The sequence below is a fragment of the Balaenoptera borealis genome (assembly GCF_965194805.1).
Source record: "Balaenoptera borealis genome assembly, chromosome: 20".
NCBI classification, from domain to species: Eukaryota; Metazoa; Chordata; class Mammalia; order Artiodactyla; family Balaenopteridae; genus Balaenoptera; species Balaenoptera borealis.
Window position 1 is genome coordinate 632,831 of NC_138879.1, and position 19,769 is coordinate 652,599.

The 19,769-nt window shown below is 51.7% G+C and overlaps 1 protein-coding gene across 5 annotated transcripts in view; it reads right to left on the minus strand.

Moving 5' to 3' along the window:
- Positions 1-19,769, minus strand: part of PRKCA (protein kinase C alpha) — a 365,760-nt gene that overhangs the window by 65,132 nt on the left and 280,859 nt on the right. For all 5 annotated transcript variants that reach the window (XM_082371752.1, XM_082371750.1, XM_082371751.1 and 2 more), the window contains 3 exons: positions 11,823-11,979; positions 10,603-10,737; positions 10,264-10,360 (listed from right to left, as the gene is read on the minus strand). In XM_082371752.1, the coding sequence (XP_082227878.1) occupies positions 10,264-10,360; positions 10,603-10,737; positions 11,823-11,979 (389 nt within the window). The remainder of the gene's footprint in view (positions 1-10,263; positions 10,361-10,602; positions 10,738-11,822; positions 11,980-19,769) is intronic.

Genomic DNA, 19,769 nt, shown 5'->3' on the forward strand with positions numbered 1-19,769 from the left:
TGGTTTTCCCATCAACAAAGATGATTTTAACACCCCTCCCAGTTCTGATATTCCGTTATTCCATCTTTCCAGGGGCCAGTAAACTTTTTCTGGAAAAGGACCAGACAACATGTATTTTAGGCTTCGTGGGTCTTAGTCTCTGTCACATGACTCAGCTCTGCTGTCGTAGCCTGAAAGCAGCTACAGCCAGCAAGGGAATGAATGGACGTGGCTGTGTCGCTAACAGTCGGTGGACCCTGAAATTTTAATTTCACCTAGTTTTCAAGTATCACAAATATTACTCTTCTCTGATTTTTCCCCCACCATTTTTTTTTTTTTTTTTTAGAAATTCACATTCTTATTGATTGATTGATTGATTGATTGCTGTGTTGGGTCTTCGTTTCTGTGCGAGGGCTTTCTCTAGTTGTGGCAAGCGGGGACCACTCTTCATCGCGGTGCGCGGGCCTCTCACTATCGCGGCCTCTCTTGTTGCGGAGCACAGGCTCCAGACGCGCAGGCTCAGTAGTTGTGGCTCACGGGCCCAGTTGCTCTGTGGCATGTGGGATCTTCCCAGACCAGGGCTCGAACCCGTGTCCCCTGCATTGGCAGGCAGATTCTCAACCACTGCGCCACCAGGGAAGCCCCTCCCCCACCATTTAAAAGTGGACAGGTTAGATACACAGAAAGGTCATATATATACTTGTATATATGCATATATAACTGAATCACTTCGCTGTATAGCAGAAATCAACACACTGAAAATCAACTGTACTTCCATAAAATTGAAAAATAAAATAAAATGAGATACTAAAGACAAGAAGCGGACACGTGGCTGGCTGTGACCCCGTGCTGCTTGCTATGGATACTGGGGTGCTGGAGTCTGCCCTCACCGCAAACACCCTGGAATCTGAACGTGTTTACCTGTTAGTCAACAGGTCACGTCTTCTCCACCGGCGTGTCTCAAGCTGTGACGGGCACACGAATCACCTGGGGACGTGGTTAAAATGCAGGTTCTGACCCAGTGCAAGTCCAGGACGGGGTCTGAGATTCTGCGGCTCCGAACCCGGACGGCCTGACCCAGAGCTGTGCTCTTCACCCCCAGCAGCCGCCTAGATCCCGCACGTGGACGTGTTTAACATTAAAGCCCCCACGTGCTGCTGGTCCACGGAGCAGACGTGGAGCTGCCAGCGTCCAGAGCGCCAGGGTGTCACCTCTCCCTTCAGAGACCCTGGGATCATGTCTCTAGGGATCCACAATCCTAATTCCCTGTAGGCTATGCTCCTTGGGAAAGACAGCAAACACCGGCCAGTGTGCTGTTATCCTTATTCCAGCTTTTCTCTTCTAGGGGCCTTGCACTCATCAGGTGCTCGAGACTGCATGATAAAGACATGCATCATGTCTACGTCATGTCGACGGACACTGGCTCTCCCTTCCCTCCTTCCCTTCCCTGTCAACAGGGGGAAGCATCCTGGTCCCCGCGAATCCCCTGTGGGGACCAGGGCCTGGGGACACGTGATAACTGCTGCTAACACTTCCTAGTACTAGGTTTGCCCTGTTTCTTCAACCAGCAACACAAGGCCACAAGGCCACCTCCACGGTTACAAACACAAAGCTTTTCTGTCATTTCAGGAATTCATGAGGATGGAACAGATGACCGGGGTGTACTGTCTTCTTTTGGTATCCCAACAAAATCACTTCCATAAGATAAATTATACTGAAAACATGTTGCCATGCTGCAATATAAATGCATTCACCCTCCCCCACAGACTAATAAAAATTCTGTGCAGTTGCTTTCAGAGGCTTCCTTGGAGTTTGCTCTGCTGAGGGGCAGGGCTAACCCCATTACAATGATCTAACGGAGGGGTGAAAACGGTTTCCAACGCTAAGCCTTGTCCCATTTTAGTTTAAGATTTTACTCCTAAGACAGAACCGAAGCTCAAAGATTAAAATAAAATCTCTTTTACCTGATGTACATTTTATAGATTTTTTTTCCCCTCTTAACATCACACAGCTCAGAAAGTAATTATGTAAGCCGTTTAGGTGGGAAAAAAGCAGAATCCGTATCAGGGCACTTAGATTTTCTGTTCTGTGTCCAAAAGGTCATCTGAAAGTACTCAGGTTTCCATAGTAACAGTGGCAGGCCAGATCAAATCAACAAACAGCTACAATTTATCTGAGGGTCTCCAATGAACTATTTTTTTCCCATCCGAAGAATATCCTGAATTAGCTAAAGTCTTCAAAGACAATGGAGGCTTTTGGAAAATCCAGTTTCAACAACAGTAAACAGAAGAATGCTTGTTGCTCTTTCCACATATAACCTAGCAACTGAGTCTCATGTTTGGTGATTTAAATACCTTAACTCTAATCGTAATCAGAGCACGTGTTGTTAATCAGTAACAAGGATAATCTCAAAACGTTTCCCCAGAATAAATAAGAACAGATACATATGTGATCTTGAGGCATATGCAGAGTTTCCAGGGTGATCCTGGTTTCTGGAGCTCTAGCACAGATCCTGCAAAGCAGTTCATTCTCGTGCACCATGGGGATCAAGTTTATCTTGGCTTCTTTTTGGGTTTAGACCAAATGGTCACAAATACAAAAAGCTGTGAAGACACAACCTCATACATTATTTTGACAGAAGCCATTGCTAATCCAGCTTTAGATTCTGACCAGTGGACATTCTGTAGAATCTATTCAAACAAGTCTTCCAAATAAAATATTTCAGCCACAAAAAGCTAGTATCACCTGTTTCCAAAATACCTGTTAAAATCAACATAGCTCCGGGATCCCAGTCTTCAGGTCACATGTTTACTACAATCCGAGACGTGAGACAACCTTGTGTTCAGAAGACAGGCCAGAGGTGCCCTGCCCCTTCACTTCCCTGGATGTCTGACCTCCGCTCACAACTTTCCAACTAACCAGAAAATCTCAATAGATTTCATTGCGACTTTTGAGATTATTACTAGAAATGTGTATTATTAAATTACTAGATAACTCAAATATCACCCCAGCTTTGTTATATCCCTGTCTCTAATATAGTTACTTGGCCATGCAAAAAAATTAGACTTATCTGCACCCAATAATGGGCTCAGAATCTTGAGGGAATCTATTTTCTGAAATCCAAGTCTCTTGGAAACAACTGATTTCTTAAGCCCGGGAAAAATACTGTACATCAGAAAGTCATGGGTTTTGCATTTCAGTCCCCATCTTGCAAGGAACTGTTTTTCTTCATTGGGAGGAATGTCTTAGACTAGCCCTGTCCAGATGTGACTTACATACGTAATTTTACATTTTCTAGTAACCGCATTAAAAAGATAAACAGGTGAAATTCATTCCAATAATATTATATTTAATACTAACATATAAACGCATAGAACACAAAGTAGAATAGAGTTATTAAATGTATATTTAACCCAATAGATCCAAAATATAATTTCAATATACAATCAACATAAAAATTATTATTAACGAGCTATTTTACGTTCTCTTCTTTTTACTGCGCCTTTGACATCCGGGGTGCGTTTCGTACTTACAGCGCGCGCTTCTCAGCTCAGACGGACCTAATGAGCTATTTTACGTTCTCTTCTTTTTACTGCGCCTTTGACATCCGGGGTGCGTTTCGTACTTACAGCGCGCACGTCTCAGCTCAGACGGACCTAATGAGCTATTTTACGTTCTCTTCTTTTTACTGCGCCTTTGACATCCGGGGTGCATTTCGTACTTACAGCGCGCACGTCTCAGCTCAGACGGACCGCATTTTCAATGCTCTATGGACTCGTGTGGCCAGTGGCTGCTGAAATGGGCAGTGCAGCCCTAGAGGATTTTCAGGGTAAGGGAAAGTGCAGCTACGTGCCACGTGCCACGTGCCACAGGAAACAGCCGAAGAAGAGACGGCCTGGGAAGCCCGTCCTCTGAAAACACCATCAAGATGGGAGAACGAGAGTTCAGCCTCAGCCTCCGGAGAGCTGTGAACGCTGGCACAATCAATGCACCGGTCTCTTCTCAGGAGTGAGGCCTTGACAATGTTTCTAATACTCAAACAGGGGTCTGGAACGCTCTTGCCTTCTGGTAGCACCTCTTTTGCACACATAAATATAGTCTCAGAGTTTTATAAACGTAAGTCAAAATTCAATTTGAATAGGTAATGTCTTTTTCATATAATCAGCTTTGATAAAAGCAAAAAGGAGTCCTAGCTAACACTTACTGAGCACTCACTCTGTGTCAGGGACCAGGCTAAGCAACTTACACAAATGAACTGCTGTCATCCTCGGAGCAATTCAGTAAGTAGTACTACTATCATCCCTGTTTCATGAACAAGGAAACTATAAAGATCAGAGAGTTTAAGAATCTCACCCGACGTCACCAGAGCTAGTAAGTGGAAGAGCCAGGATGTGAAGGCCTGGAGAACGATTCCAAGTTGTATATTCTTCCTAGAATACCCTGCCCTGAGTAACCTGTCCAAGTTCAGACAAGTGGGATGGAGATGAGCGGATGTGAACCCCGGCAGGAGGGCTCCAGGGCTGGGCTCTTAACCACACGAGGCAATACCACTTCTCAGAGGAAAGCGGTACCCGTGCTCAACACAGAAAACGCCTGCAGCGTAGCCATTATCGCCTGCTCCCTGAAGGGACACGATGGGAGATGGTGGTCAAGACCACACCCCACGAGCAACTGCCCTGTTTCACACATGGTCATCAATTTCTCTCTCTTCTATAGCACTTTAAAACTATTTCCCTACAGGGAGCCCACACACTGCAATTTAAATAAATTCATCTTGTTTTCCTGAATCCTTATACTCCACGGAGTTATTTATGAAATATCACCTGCCAGCTTTCTCCTGGGGCACTACTTTCCATTATTTTCTGACAACAGAAATACTCTGACGCAGACAAAGCCCAAAGTGCGTGGCCTCTGAGCTGTCTTAATTCTGCTATGGGTGCGTCTGTTTTGCTTCTTAACTTTTTTTTTAATATTAGATTTTCACTTACGCCGGAGTGGAGCAAGATGGGTAGCAAGTAGAGAAGGAGACGAAGGTGCTTTTAGCTTCTGATTATGTTGTTTTTTAAATTATCTAAAACAAATGATGAAAGTGATGAATCCACGACAATCAGGCAGAAGGGAAGGGTGAGGCCTCCTCTGAGGAAAGCTGCTTGACTTTTTTTTTAAACCTCAGACTCTCCAATAACTGTAACGACATGTGTGGGAGACAAGCAACCCCACAGGTAGAAATGAGTTCCTTTAAAGCCCATCGGTACCTGAGAGTCATCAAAATACAAATAAGAGGTAGTGGCAGTGATACTGGACGGAAACCTGACGAAGGTTCTCAGCTCTTCTGGCTCGGTTTCTCCCCGGGTAGCAGGGCTGGTCTTGGTGAGAATGCCCTGCCCAGGGGTGAGGGGCCAGGCCTTAGGAGAGGCCTCTGCATCAGACCCTAGGGAGGGAAGTGGTCCTCTTCCTCGCCTCCCCTTTCCTCCTCCCATTTTCTTGATTCTGGGAGAAACCCAACTCTGCAGGTAGACATGGCCCAGCTGGCTGCGGGGAAGAGTCAGCCGACTGACAAACACAAGGCAACAATGCTCCAGCTCACTAATAACCGGGGAAACGGACAAATGCCATTAGGTCCTCGGAAAACGTTTTCAACGAGGAACAGGCGTGGTCAGAAGATACCCTTTCTTCCAACGGGTAAGGTGAATGTCGTGTAGAAGTCCCCAGGCATAGCTCAAGATGCGAAAGGTTCAGACCCCAGATTTTGTAAGAGATCAGAACAGCAGCATGGCACCCACAGAGATGCTGGGCTTTCGTGGGAGTGGATGACGTGCCCTTTCTGTTGTTGGCCTAATGAGTCATTAGCTGCCACCCTCCTGGTGATTATCCTGCCTTCCTTCCCGGTGGCTTACGGCCAGCATCTTCCAGATGTGCTCACCTGGAGTGTTGAACCAGGACCCTCAACCGAGTCCCTGAAGAAGCGCCCACGCAGACTGACTCCTCGGCGTGAGAATTCCCCTCCCCTGAAAACTGCTGAAGCCCTGTTTTGTCCAGGGATGATCCGATCCATTGCCAGTTACACGAAGTTCCCAATTTACACACATTACGTTCCAGAAATCCATGTCAATGTAAAAGAGGACAGATCTCTCCATAAAAACAATGTTCTTAAATGGCGATAAAGTTCTTACCATTAGGCCTCTATTTCATCATACGGCTGGTCTACAGAACTTAGAACGTGCCCATTATTTACAGCATGATTGCAACATGAAAATTAAATTTTTTAAGGGAAGCTCCTAAAGTTAGAAAAAAAAGTGCCCTCGATAACCTAGTTTTTGCAATGAAACATATAGAGGAGGAAGACGTTAGGAGCTAACACTGCATAAATACGCTTTTAGAACTTCCCTACTGACTAATCTTCGAAACAATCCTGTGAAGTAAATACAGCTATTATTCCCATTTACAGTGAAGGACACACACAGGAAGGTCACATGGTTAATAAATGGTAGAACCAGGTCTGATTCTAGGGTCCACGGGCTGAGCCAGGGGCTGGAAACCCACGGGCTGGAGCTGGCCTGGCACCTGTTCTTGTAAATAGCGTTTTGTTAGAACACAACCAAATCCATTTGTTGACATCTTGTCTGAGGCTGCTTTCATGCTACGAAGGCAGAGGTGAGTAGTTGTGCCAGAGACCCCGTGCTCTGCAAAGCCGGAAGTATTTACCATGGGAACCTTCACGGAAAGTTTGCTGAGCACGGCTAAGCCATCACTGGATCACCTCTGAGGGAAAGCAGACCCTCTTCCCGGCCTCTGACCACAAGCCTCACCACGGGGAGCGGGGCCCAGAAGCGGGAGGAAGGAACAGGAGACCTGGATGTCAACAGCGACGGGAGGTCCAGGGGGTCACTGGCCAGCACAGGGGGTTATGTTGATTTCCCAATATGCTTCCTGCATCGTTCCCAAAAATATCTGAAGCAAGGCTCACAGGTACAGAACCTAACCTCCACAGATGGGGGGACGGTTTGCTTTATTCATTGCTGGAAACCTTATTACTGAACAAATGAACAAATATATAATTTATGTTTGTGAATCGGGGTCCACGTGTACTTTATTTGAAGACAAACATGGAACAGGTTAAAGGGCCACGGATGCGCTGCCCGTGAATGTCACAGTCAAGGTTCTGGCTTCGACTTTTAGGCAGACGAACTCCAGTGGGACAACACATTACAGAGTAAGGTCATTTCCATCCGTCCTGGGATTCTCCTGGGCTCCTAAGAGCTTCACTCACTGATCATTCTGTTTGCCAAGACTCTAGAATCAACAATAAACTTGAAATCTTTTCCCATATTATGACCAGATAAATACTAGTGCAGTGGCTGAGTTGTAAACGCTCATTTGTTTTGATTTTTCTTTCATAAGACAATGACTTTTGATTTCCGGGGAAGGATTCGAAAACCAGAGTTGAGTTAACTCTCCCTAGAAAACAGAGCTGGACACGGAAAGAATAACCCTGCAGACTAGAGGTTCTACAATCCCACTGAGGAAGGCTTGCTCCTAACAAGACTAACTGTCGTGTTGTGTTTCAGCCGATCCTGACTCACCACGGAACTTGAAAGTTTAAAGAAAACTGTACTCAGCTGAATCACACTGGGAAAGTATCTGTACAAGAGCGGGAGTGGGGGAGAGCAGTGGGGTGGAAAGCCAGCCCGACGGCGCGTGTTACATGGAGGGAAGGGAACAGAGGGGATTCTGTAGACGCTGGGAGGGGGTCCCGCTGCGGCTGCGGGCTGAGAGGCACGAAACGGGGGCGCCTAGAGGCAGCGTCCTAACTCACAGCCTGATGCCACTGGGGCCCGTCCGGGCAGGCTGGCTGTCACCCAGGGCTGCCCCCACGTGGACCTGGCCTTCACAGCCTGGCTCACAGCAGTCTGGTGCCGGGGGAGCCCCGCAACTTCCCCATTTCCAGACCCCACCACTGGACGATCGAGGCCCTGCCTAGAATCCGATCTGCCCACTCTGAACGGCCGCACGAGAGGTGTCCCCAGACTCTCAGCATCTCGGTGACGCCGTCAAGCGGCTTCCCACGCAGCCTCTTGCAGAGCGCTTTACAAATGCCCTAAGTGAGCCGCGGTGACTGGCAAAGCCTGGGGACACAGCCGGAGGGCGCTGAGAGGAAAGGCTGGAGCGTGGTCCACCGGGCGCCCCAGGCACAGTGCGCACTGAGCTGGACGGGGGAGGCCCTTCAGCAAACCCCGCGACGCCACCGCCGGGTCTGTGACGTTCACACCCCCGGGGCCGAGGACGGTGGGCAGCGCCAGGCTCAGGGCACGCGGCCCCTAACCCGCCCCCGGAGAGAAGCGCTGCCCTCCAGCATCAAGCCCTCTGGCCCAGGTCATTTTGTTTTTGTTTTGAGTTTGGAACGCTGACCTTTGTAAAAAGCTAAACTCACCGCCCAGAACAACAGGAAGGTCACTCACCAGGAAGCCACGGAAATGAAGCCTGAAACGTGCGTCAGTGTTTTTCCACCAGCAAAGAGAAGCCTCAGACGTTGCCACGAGCAACGCCGGCGCGAGGCCCCAGCACCCTCCTCCCCCAGGTGCGCCCCGCACCTCCCGCGGCCCTGAGCCCCACGGCCCGTGACCTGCACCTGCACGCCACGCGGGACGCAGGCGGGGTCTCCTTAGCCCCTGGGTTCCCCTCCGTCCCGGCACTCTCTCTAGAAGGGTTCCCTTCTCAGGGGGCGGGGAGCACAGGGTCAGGGTCAGGGAAGCAGCCCTCCTGGCAGCGTTCCAGGCGCCTGTGCTCCTGTGGCGGGGAGCCGGGGGATGGATGGTGGCAGGAAGGAAGAAGCAGTCAGACAAGAGGCACGCCTCGCAGAGGCCCCCGAAGCGCCCCCAGACCCTAGCGGGCAGCCTTGCGCTTCAATGCCTCTAGCTTCCGTAAGCCTCTTCGCAAAGAACTTCACCTCTGTTTCTTGAGAGCAGAGATTACAAGCTGGTTCTCACTGGCTGGATCGTCCCTGTGTCTAAGGCAATAGACACATGTGTGACTCACACAAAGTTCAAGCTGTAATTGGCCGCTGATACTAAACCAGATCAGAACATGCCATGTGAAAATCTGGCCTTGTGGCTTCTCTGGAAGAACTGGAAAATCCGGCAGCACGTGACCCGCTTCGAGCTCGGCCCGCCGGCGGCTGGGGCCCGGGGTGGGGGTGCCGCCTGCGCCGTCCCACCCGCCCGGAGGCCCGCCGTCACCGCCGTTTATTTATATTCTCGGGGACGCATTTCACCCCTTTACGCTCCCAAGAGCACCCAGGCTCGCAGCCCCTGCCCTTAAGTGTTGGCCATCAACAGCCCTTTGACCAGGTATCGGTGACGAAGCACTTTGAACATTCTTGTGTTTTACGTCCTTTGGAACTCAGTCTCTCTGGGTATGACCTGTATGCGTCTCTGGGACGGAACTTTATTTGCAAGAAGAAAACCAGAGCAAGAAGAGGAGGCACACAGGAGCATCAGCCCGTTGGCGCCAACGGCGCGGTCTCTGTGCACGCGTGTGTGCACGCGCGCACCTCTTCAGGGTGGGGGAACTGCAGGGCACCCTACCGAGCCCCAGGACGGGAACGCGTCCCGAGGGACGGGCCAGGCACAGGGGCCCCGGGGGCTGCCGGAGCGAGTCCCTCACGCGGCCAGCGCAGGTGATCAGAGAAACGGGGGAAATGAAAAGCTGCGACTTGGAGCGTAAGGCGGGTGCTTGGAGGAAAGAACGCTCACGAAAGGCCGAGACGTCTGCTAAGTAGTGAGAAGCAGGGATCGACAGGAGGAGAAAGAGGGAGGTGGGGGGTGGCAGGTGACAAAACCGGGACAGAAGGCAGACACATACTCAAGGGGAGGATGAGAAAGAGCTGCCTTTCCCAATGATCTGCAGCGAAAATTAAGCTTCTGGCCTGATAATGACACCTGAACAGCCTCCCAGGTTAAGGCCCAGGTGACTTCCTGCCCACCTGGAGGAGGCTAGACCGGGGCCGTCTCCCCGCTGATACCAAACCGATTCCTTACACAGGAACCAACCACGCTCACTTCTGGGCTGTTTCCAAGCTCCTTTCTCTAAACAATAAAAGCCACAGAATGTCAACAGCTTGCAAAAGGAAGGTGATTACGCAACATTTATGCCTTTACATAAAGAACAAGATTAACATTTAAATGACTGTCTGCCTTCCAGACGTGTGATCACAAAAATCTGGCCCTTCCTGGAGTGAAGCTTTCTAAACGGAAAGGTGATTGAGTCATTGTGTTGTCTCCTCACCTCGAATTTCTGCCTGAGCTCCACGTTTCCTTCTTCATCACCTTCTGGGATGGGCACATTGTAGTACTCACCTTCCTCTTGGTTCAGCAACTTGTACCTTTCAGAGACAGGGGAGAGGAGGGGGTGAGCCCCACGCTGGCACCACCCAGGTTCACCCCGCACCCCAAGGCTCTAGTCCAGCTGTTTCTGAAATGCATCCCCCGGGGAGACGGTACCCAGGTAACTTCATAATCAACAGTCACTTTGGACTTAAACCGGCCCGTTTCCTGAACCTCTAGACGTGCTAATATCTCAGACAATTAACTCTTGGCTCACACAGACACACTCGGGCTTCCTCACCATCCACTGGCCGGCATCTTCATCAGCTCCGAGACTCCGAAGGAAAGGGACCCCATGAAGTCGTTCCGGGTGGTTCGATCCCAGTCCCAGATCTCTACGGACAGTCGTCGGTCTTTATCTGAAGGTTTTAATTTGCTACGAAAGAACACACACACACACACACACACACACACACGGTTACCTTGATCATGATTTTGGGGGAGATATCGCATGCTCATGTTCTGAGCCTGAGATTCAAAAAAATAGCGTATTCAATTCTCTTCCTGTGGTTCTCCATCATCAACAAAGTACCAGCCCCTTGGTAAACGAGGCTCTAGACTAGGGGTTAGCAAACTATGAGCCAAGGGCCAAATCAGGCCCACTGCTTGCTTTTGTAAATAAAGTTTTATTGGAATACAGTCATGGCCGTTTGTTGAGACACATATTGTCTACGGCTGCTTTGAACCTAGAACAGCATAGCTGTATACCTGCAACAGAGACTGTGTGACCCATAAGGTCTAAACTATTTACCATCCAGCCCTTCACAGAGCAAAGCTGGACAGCCTCTGATCTATATCCTAGACAGCTACCTTCCGGTTGTGCACAAATGCTTCCTGTGTTCTCCTCTACAAAGAGGACCTCTTGCTTGTGCTCAGCTGCACTCAGTGCTTTCTTGCTCCTGACTTGCTTATGCCACCCCCCACTACCTTCTTTCCCTCCTCCCACCCCCTCCTCCCACCTTTCCCTCCTCCCATCTCTGCCTCTGAAATCCTCACATTCCTTTCACATCCACTTTAAATGGCACCTTCTCCAGGAAGTCTTCCGTGCTTAGACATAAGGATAATCTTCCCATTTCAGTGGCAACAGCAGCTTCTATGGTACTCACTTACTCCATGTTTTTAAAATTATTACTTAAACTCTTACCTACACCCTCTTCTAACCCTTAAAAAAAACCTAAGTCCATCAAGAGGTGGGACACACTATACATTTTTATATCATCTGTAATGCAAGAGAATTTTGTTGTACAGAAGTTACTGATGGTAATTTGGGGCCTGCATCATGTAAGTCTTGGTAAACCGAGTTTCTATCCATCAGACAGGGGTGACCACAGCTACCTCTCTAGCAGCCGTAGGAGAAGGGTTTAGGGATGAAGCAATGTTTAAAGACGTTTATGAAGCCCAGCTCATCACTGCTAACAATGTGAGGGAGGAAAGCCATCAGGAAGAGAGGATTCAACTTACAACGTAAAGGACTCATTCCACTGGGGGTTCAGTGTGGAACGGATGGTTTTGGTTTTTTGTTTGCTTTCGTTCTTGGGGTCAGGAATAAGCTTCAGCTTCACATAAGGATCTGAAAGCCCATTTGGATCCATAGGGATGAGATTTTTTGCATCTCGTACTGTGAAGAGAGAAGGAAGAAAGATCCAATGTTACAAAAAGAGAACAGACCCTCGTTGCCAGGTGTCCTGCGTCAGAACCCAGCTGATCGAGAGACGTCAAGATGGTGTTGAAGGGAGGGGAGGTCTGGATCAAAGCCTCTGACCCTCAACACGAGCGGAGCTGCCCACGGCCGCCCCTGCCGGGGGAACGGGCGCTGGGGAGGCCCCTGTGGTCAAGCCTTGAGACTCGGCATCAGCCTGGTCCGGCAGCACCTGGGACACCTGGGTCATACCCCAAACCTGGTGAAGCAGAATCTGCAGCGTAGTGAGACCCCCAGGGGCCACTGGCAGCCCCCCTCCGGGGGAACTGGCCCGCCTCCCCACCCAAGCGACCGGCAGACCAGTCCACGGCCCGGCGGCACTTGAACTCCTAGAAGAAGTCATCTCTTCCCTTTGTAAAGGCTGGTTGCTTCTAAGCTGGCTGTGCGTTAGAATCGCGCGGGAGGGGGTTTGGAAATGCCAACGCTCACAGCTAACTTAGACTCTCTAGTTGGCGGGGGGGGGGCAAGTTTTTAGACGCTCCAGGTGAACCCTTGTGCAGCAGAGGCTAGAGCCGCCGGTGCACAGGCAGTGACGCAGGAGGCGCCTCACAGGGGCTACAGCCTGACACCAAGGGCAGGCCCACCTTCCAGCAGCACCTGGGGCGGCACCTGGGCACCGAGGAGACACACAGACTCACGGCCCCCACTCCAGAATTTCAGACTCTGAAGCGTTTCCTAAGACTCCAGGTGACCCCAACGTACATTCTAGATTAAGAAGCACTCATGTGCAAATGCAAAATAACGAGGAGGAGGAAAGGCTGCTTCACCCGCAGAGGAAGGCAGGCTCAGAGGCGCAGCTGGCGGAGGCTCGTGACGGTGGGAGGGCTGAAGCCCCTGCCTGTCAATCACCCGTCGCTCTGACAAGAAGGGACAGAGGCCGGAGCTCGCACACCGACGTCTTCCTCACCCTCTTCCCCAGCGTGGCTGAGATCTCCCATCATCCGGGCCCCTGACGAGCCGGCTGCCGTGGGGACACATGCACCTGGGACCAGGATCTCCAGGCCAGCGACTTCCACAGTGCAGCTCCTCGACCAGCAGTGCCGGCATCACCGGCTGAGTCAGAACTTGGGCGGAGGGTGCGGTCGGGCGACCTGTGCCTACCAAGCCTCTGGGGGATTCTGAGGGAAAGCTGGCGGACCACTGCTCCAGCCCGTTGGCATAGACGGTCAGCTTACTTTGATTGTTCAATGAGGGGTTCGGAAGAATTTCAGAAGAAGGTGCTAGCGTTGGCAGTGGGCAGGGATAGAGGGGGATGGAAGGGTGCTAAAGACACTGGGTCTCCGGGCAGAGCCCTAAGGGCAGAAGTCACAGACGAGCGTTGCCCGAACGCCTGGGGACACGCTGAGAGCTGTCACCTTCCTTGCCTGGAAGCCTTGGCACAGGTAGGTGACAGCTGGGACCATATTCTAATGGTCTGAGGGGCAGTGAGCTGGCTCAGGGCGACAAGCCACAGAGAAGCCGGCTGTGTGTTCCTCGTACACCACTTACACCCTCCAAGGATTTTGCCCCATGAGACAGTACCTAACCTCATCCAGCTGGCAGGGGACAGAACAGAAGCAAGTATGCGCCCTGGGATCTGTAGCTCAGCCGACCTGCTTCCAAATCCCACCTGCATCGTGTAACCCCAAGTACTGGAAACCTAAGCTCATGAGCCTCTGTTTCTTCATCTAGAAAAGTGAACAGGGGCATATTTCCAGTGGTACTGGATTGTTGGGAGAATGAAACAATGTACATAAAATGCCTTATACTGTTGGCAACTTGGAAAATGGTGGAGGAAGAAAAAGACTGCACGACGTGAGCGCGTACGACGCCCCAGACGCAGTGTTTCGGCCTCATCCCTCTGCCCACAATTTCAAAATCTTCAGTGAGGTAGGAGGTCTCCAGGGGCCCTGGCCACCTGAGAATCCCCCCAAGCTCATAGAGGTTTTAACGCAACGCAGAATAAAACAGCAACCCGAGTATCAAAAAAGATGAAAAACTTGAGCATAAAAATGAAGTTCTCCCACGGAGAATGGGAAGGGCCAAAAGGTTCCCTCCAATCGAGCACTGGAATGAGAATCAGATGCTTTTTAAAAGGCAGAACAAAGCTCCGGAACGTCTAACACGGAGGCGACATCCCGGATCAACTAACGAGGAACCGTCAAGGCTGCCAGGAGTCCTGCCAGCTGCAGAGTGAGTGTGGGCCCCGGCTTCTCCATCCAGAAGTGACAGTCCTGACGGCCGGCACACACGCAGTCATCTACGGCCTGTGTCTTCTGAATGGCGGTGAGTTAAAGTCTCGATGGGATTAAAGCTGTGGGCTTCCTACTGAAATACTATCATTTAAGTTGAAAACAAACAGCGTCATCAATTCCAGCTGTCACCGAAGTAGACGGTGGGTCCAAATTTCAATTTCTTAGCGCAGCAGAGAACAGCCCACCTGCCGGGACGCCTGAATCGGGATTGGGAGCCACTAGCTCGGGGGCCCATCTGCTCGGAATGTGGGCTCGGGGACCAGGCTGCCTGTGTTTGGGTTCTGGCTCTGCTGCTTTGTGGTTGTGTAACCCTGGCAATAGATTTAACCTTCCCGTGCCTCGGTCTCCTCATCTGGAAAAGTATGAGAATTATATACGTTCCTACATATAGAGTGCTTGGAACAGTGACAGGCACACGGTAAGAACCCAATAATGATTATTATCCTTGTTGTTGCTGATGAAAGTTTCTGGCAGAGAACACAACCCCGAACGCTTAGACGTTCAGAAACTGGCCTGAGAGCTTGTGAACAGGCAGGCGAATGCTGTGAAGAACTGTGTGATGCCTCGGCATTCGCTGTTTCAGAATGAAAGTCTGTTGTCATTCTAGAACTTTAATAGAAATATAGAATATAATTATATGACCATCTTTTGGCTTGAGGTGTCTATTGTGAAAGGATTGGATGTCAAGCCCAGCCTTGAGAAAAAGCAACCTGGGGTTGAAAGATTACATAATTTCCTGATAATGTTAAGAGTTCACTTCTGGACCAAATCCATTCAAATAAGATGATGGAGACTGAGAAATACCTCCACGGCGCCCCAGAGATGCCTGATATAGGCGGCCAGGTGAGCCCAGGACATGTGAGTTTTGAATCAAGCGTCCAGGTGTATGGGGGGGGGGGGGTCTCGTCGTGAGCTCTGGACCGGACAGCCCTCGCCAGACTCAGGAGTCTACATCGGAGGTGTCCCAGCGTAGACGGAACAGCCAACACTTAGGAAGGGAGCCAGCACCTGCCTGACGGGAAAGCAGAGGTGAGGATGCAGGACAGCGGGCAGGAGGAGTGACCGCCAGGCTTTCTCAGATAGAGGCAAGCCATGCCCACAAAGACCCGTAGCCAGGGATCGTCTAAGGCACGTCTGAGGACGCACGGTGACGGTCAGGCTCACCGTGCTGGCGCAGAGGCCGCAGACGGTGGCTGACCGCTCAGGCGCAGGATAACTTGGCGGCCAGGAGCGGGGGCAGCTGGCTTCACACCCGTGCTCTAGGACTGATTAGCTGTATGACTCGGGACAAGTTACCCCACTTCTCAGTTTGTCCATCTGCAAAACAGGAACAATAATAGTGTCTGTCTCACAGCGTTGCTGTGAAGATTAAGTGAGTTAATATGCGTAAAGTACAGAGAAGAGGACCCGGAGCGTGGGAGCTGTGGCCTAAGCACTGGCCATCACTGCTCGTGTTAAACGGTGTTTGCTACCTTTAACGTCATCGTCACCACCACCGTGCCACCTGGCCCTCCTGTCAGTCCAGGAAGCAGGGCTGTCTCCCCAGGGTAAAGAAACCAAGCTTCCTAAAAGGACAGTTCATAGAGCATGGAGTTTCCAGACCTCTGGGTCAGGCCAAAGTTCAATAGTCAGCTCTTAGTTGTTCCAAAATAGCTTGGCATTAAAAAAACAAAAAAAAACAAAAAACCCCAATTCAATGCAATCCTTGATCCATTCAGAGAATGGTCCAGATGGTCTCCTGATCCCAAGAATATATGCAGTGTAAATTATCAAGTGTGATAATACAATAGACACCCACAAGCTCATCACCTAACGTAAAAGCCAACACCCCTGAACCCACCTAGAGCCCCCCCATCCCACCTGCCTGCCTCCCTGGGGGTTTTTAACCTCACGCTGAGGTCACCTTAGGGCACTCCGGCCGGGCCCGGGGTAAGGGGAGGCTTTAAAGGCTTATAAAGCGAAAGCTTTGTCGAGGACACAGCTGCATCCCCTGCGCCCGCGGACGGGACTGGTCTTCACTGACGCACAGTGACCTTGTCCATCACAGAGTTCACATCTGGGCGGGGACACTGGTGATGCACAAAGAGGTGCCTTCAGATTCAAGGACCACGCAGCCCTTCAAATGATCTGTTTTGCTTTAGAAAATAATTCTCTGATTTTAGCGCCTTCTTTCCTCCCTCTAAGAACACGCCTGTTCATGGCATCTGTTTAAAAAGCCAACAAGCACAAAGGTTCACAACAGGGACTTGCTGTGAACGTCAGGCTTGTTCAGTGTGTGCGGACCCTGTGACCCCCTCCCACCTCCAACCTCGCTCCACAGCAAAGGCAAGAGTAAACGAAATTCTATAATACTACCCCATAGCACGTAAAAGCAAAAGTTATGTTTTCCGACACTACCAGAAACCCCCCACAAACTCTTCTTGGTTTAAAGTTACCAAGAGCAAAAGAGATGTGCATGCAAACATGTCGGGGGGACAGGCAAGGGCAGAAAACAGGTGAAGGGTCAGCGTCTGTGGACACATGAACCTGGCGTCATTTGCCATCAGGCAGCAGAGGGACGGAGGCCCCCAAATCCATGAACCACGTCCTCAAACAGAGAGCACTAACTTTGATAATTATTAGACAGCCATAGCGCCTTCTTCCAGAGAGCTCTAGACCTGTAAGTTAATTTCTTATAAAAATATGATCGCACTTGAAAGTAAGTTTAACGACAGAGAAATCTGATGGGTTATTTCATTCCTAAGAGATTCGCCTTCAGCGAGAAGGCGGATATGGGTCTGGGGGTGTGCGTGGTCTGTCATTTCTCCATTGAGAACGGCTGGCCTTGACCACATGGCATGAGAAGGCGGATATGGGTCTGGGGGTGTGCGTGGTCTGTCATTTCTCCATTGAGAACGGCTGGCCTTGACCACATGGCATGCAGGGTGTAGCTGGTCCCTGACTCTCTGCTTCCCAGGAAGCTAGTGGACATGGCGGTGATGGGAAGGGACCGCGTCCCTGGGGAGACCACTGCGCGGCAGGCGCTGGTGTGAGCCCTTCACGCTCCCGCAAGCCCATCTGTAGACGGGGACTCAGAGGCAGAGAGAGGTGTTACAACCTGCTTGCTACACAAAGCCAACAGGCGGCCAAGCCGGGGATGGCTCGCGATCGTGTAAAAGCCAGCTTTCCCTTGTTATTGGATAAAACTGACTCGGTCCAGACAAAGTCCCAGGGGAGAGGTAGTAAAATTGGCCTCAGCTTCTCCCAGGAGGATGGGGAGGAAGCAAAGAGACCACAGAGGCCTCCACTGGAAGGAAGGAGGCGGCCGAACGTGGAGGGTTAAGTGAACACACTTAGGGTCGAGCTGTGGACATGGCCCAGAGGGGCTGGTGGGAAGGAGAGTAAAGCTGTACGACTCCGTTTCTGCTTTGGTGCCTTGACCTTAGCTAAGGCGGCTGTGGCACCTGATTAAAAGATGTGAGTGCAGTGGTTTTCTAGGGTACAATTGTAAAATCACTTAGTACGCTGGGGTGTTCTGGTTACTAAGTGGTCTCTACAGCTGGGCCTCTGAGACAGGCTGACATCAGCCTAAGAACTGACAGGCCAGCACCTGGACCAAGTAAGACCACAATGTCCCCAAGACTTGGGGCCCGAAAGCATCCAGCGCTCATGACACTGAGGAGGCCACAGGGGAAACTCTGCCCACCCACACGCAGGAACGATGCTGTGTGCCAATAAAGCTTTATTTAAAAGAAACAGGCTGTGGGCCAGATCCGGCCCTCAAGCCACAGTTCGTGGATCCCTGACACAGAGCCAAGGCCACCATCCCCCCACCAACACAGCGAATGTCTGACGAGAGACTGACCCGGGAGAGGAGCCTCTGGTCCCTTCTGGCTCCTTCTGAGCCCTGTGAACTCTGACCTCGTCCTAAAGCTTGGGAGGGTCCCGGGCTGGGGCTGAGGAGAGACAGCGTGTCCCCTAACAGGAACCAGAGTTCACCTGTGTCCTCTGTTCGTCACGTCCTGTCCTAGAACCTTGGGAGCTGACATCTCTCACGTGTACGCGTGCCTGCTTCCTCCCCGCCCAGGCTGCAGGAGGCTTTTAGGTCTGCACAGGAGTCTCTGCTCTCCTAGACAAACCAGATTTGCAGCCTCCTTGGGGGCCCTGACCTGCTGCAACTTGCCAGCCCCGCCCCCCAGCCCGGTCACACCCCCGTGCAAACAGTGAGCGTGATAAGACATCAATGGGGCCATTGCGGAATCAGGCAACAGCTCCTCTGGAAGTGGGAATTTTAAAGGAATGTGTGCTCATGAGCCCTGGATGCAAACCAGCGGATCCAGTGGAGGAGCGACCAGCACGGACAGGCCCCTGGGCTTCCCACTCCAGCGGGCTGGGCTCGCAGAGCTAAGGGCTTGTCCTGCTGAGAACGTCTCCCTCCCGGCAGCCCAGGGGGCCTCGTTCAGGAGCGTCTCAAGCACCAATGGGCCGCATCAGATAGAAAAAGGGGAAAAGCCCTCCCACCAGGCCAAGCAGCTCCGAAGCCCAGCCCCACCAGAGAGCTCCTTCCCCGGTCACGGAACTAGGAAGGACACCCTGTTCCCAAGGCTTGTTTTTGCCTCTCCTTCGGGCCTCCACTGACGCTGCTGCAAGAGGAGAAGCCGTGTCTCAGTCTGTCAGTTCTGCACCAGAAGCCAGAACTCGCGGCAAATTCTGCTGGGGAGACTGGTGGGCGACAGATTGCTTCCGGAACAGGATGCACCAAACGTCCTTTGCACGAGACGTTTCGGGGGCGGCCAAGCTGTCTAGCAGCAGGCACGGTGCCAGGCCAGGATCTGAGCTTCTTGAGCCGTCAGGGGGATAAGCCCCGGCCAGTGTGGACAGGTCCCAGGTGGAGCTCGGGGCCCCGGGAAGGGCCAGGACCCGCCAGGCCATAGGCCATCGGGTGGCCCAGAAGGTCACCGCGGAGGCAGGGCGAGGGCAGGCTCGGCTGGCACGAGGGGCGGGCGCAGAGGGCGAAAGCGCCCGAGTCCTCCCTGGCGCACACGGGTGTCCACGGTGCTGGGTGACACGGCCACCTGACAGCACCCTGGACCAGAGTCTTCCTTCTCTTTAAGCCACAAGCTCCCTAAACACAGGATTACAGTCTTACGACAGTTTTCGGGCACCCATGGGCCCTGGGTTGGGGACCCTTGCTGGATGCCTTCAGAGTCAGTGTCCCAAGGACAGAGGGACCTTCCTTTCTCCACACCCCTCAGGACCTGTGTCTAAGGGAGAGGGAGTGTCCCTCTGGGGGGACTCCTACTTTGCCGGGGGCGGGCAGGGGTCCGGAGCAGCCCTCGCGATGGGCAGTGAGGACGGGCTGGGGCCGCTCCTGGACGGGAAGGAGGCCTTAGTGGGGAGGGCTGCCCACGGGCCGCACGGGTCTCCATGAACTCACGGGTGCCCCTAGTGGCCGAGCTTGATCTGGCGGAAGAAGGCCATTTCCCCAGCAGTGAA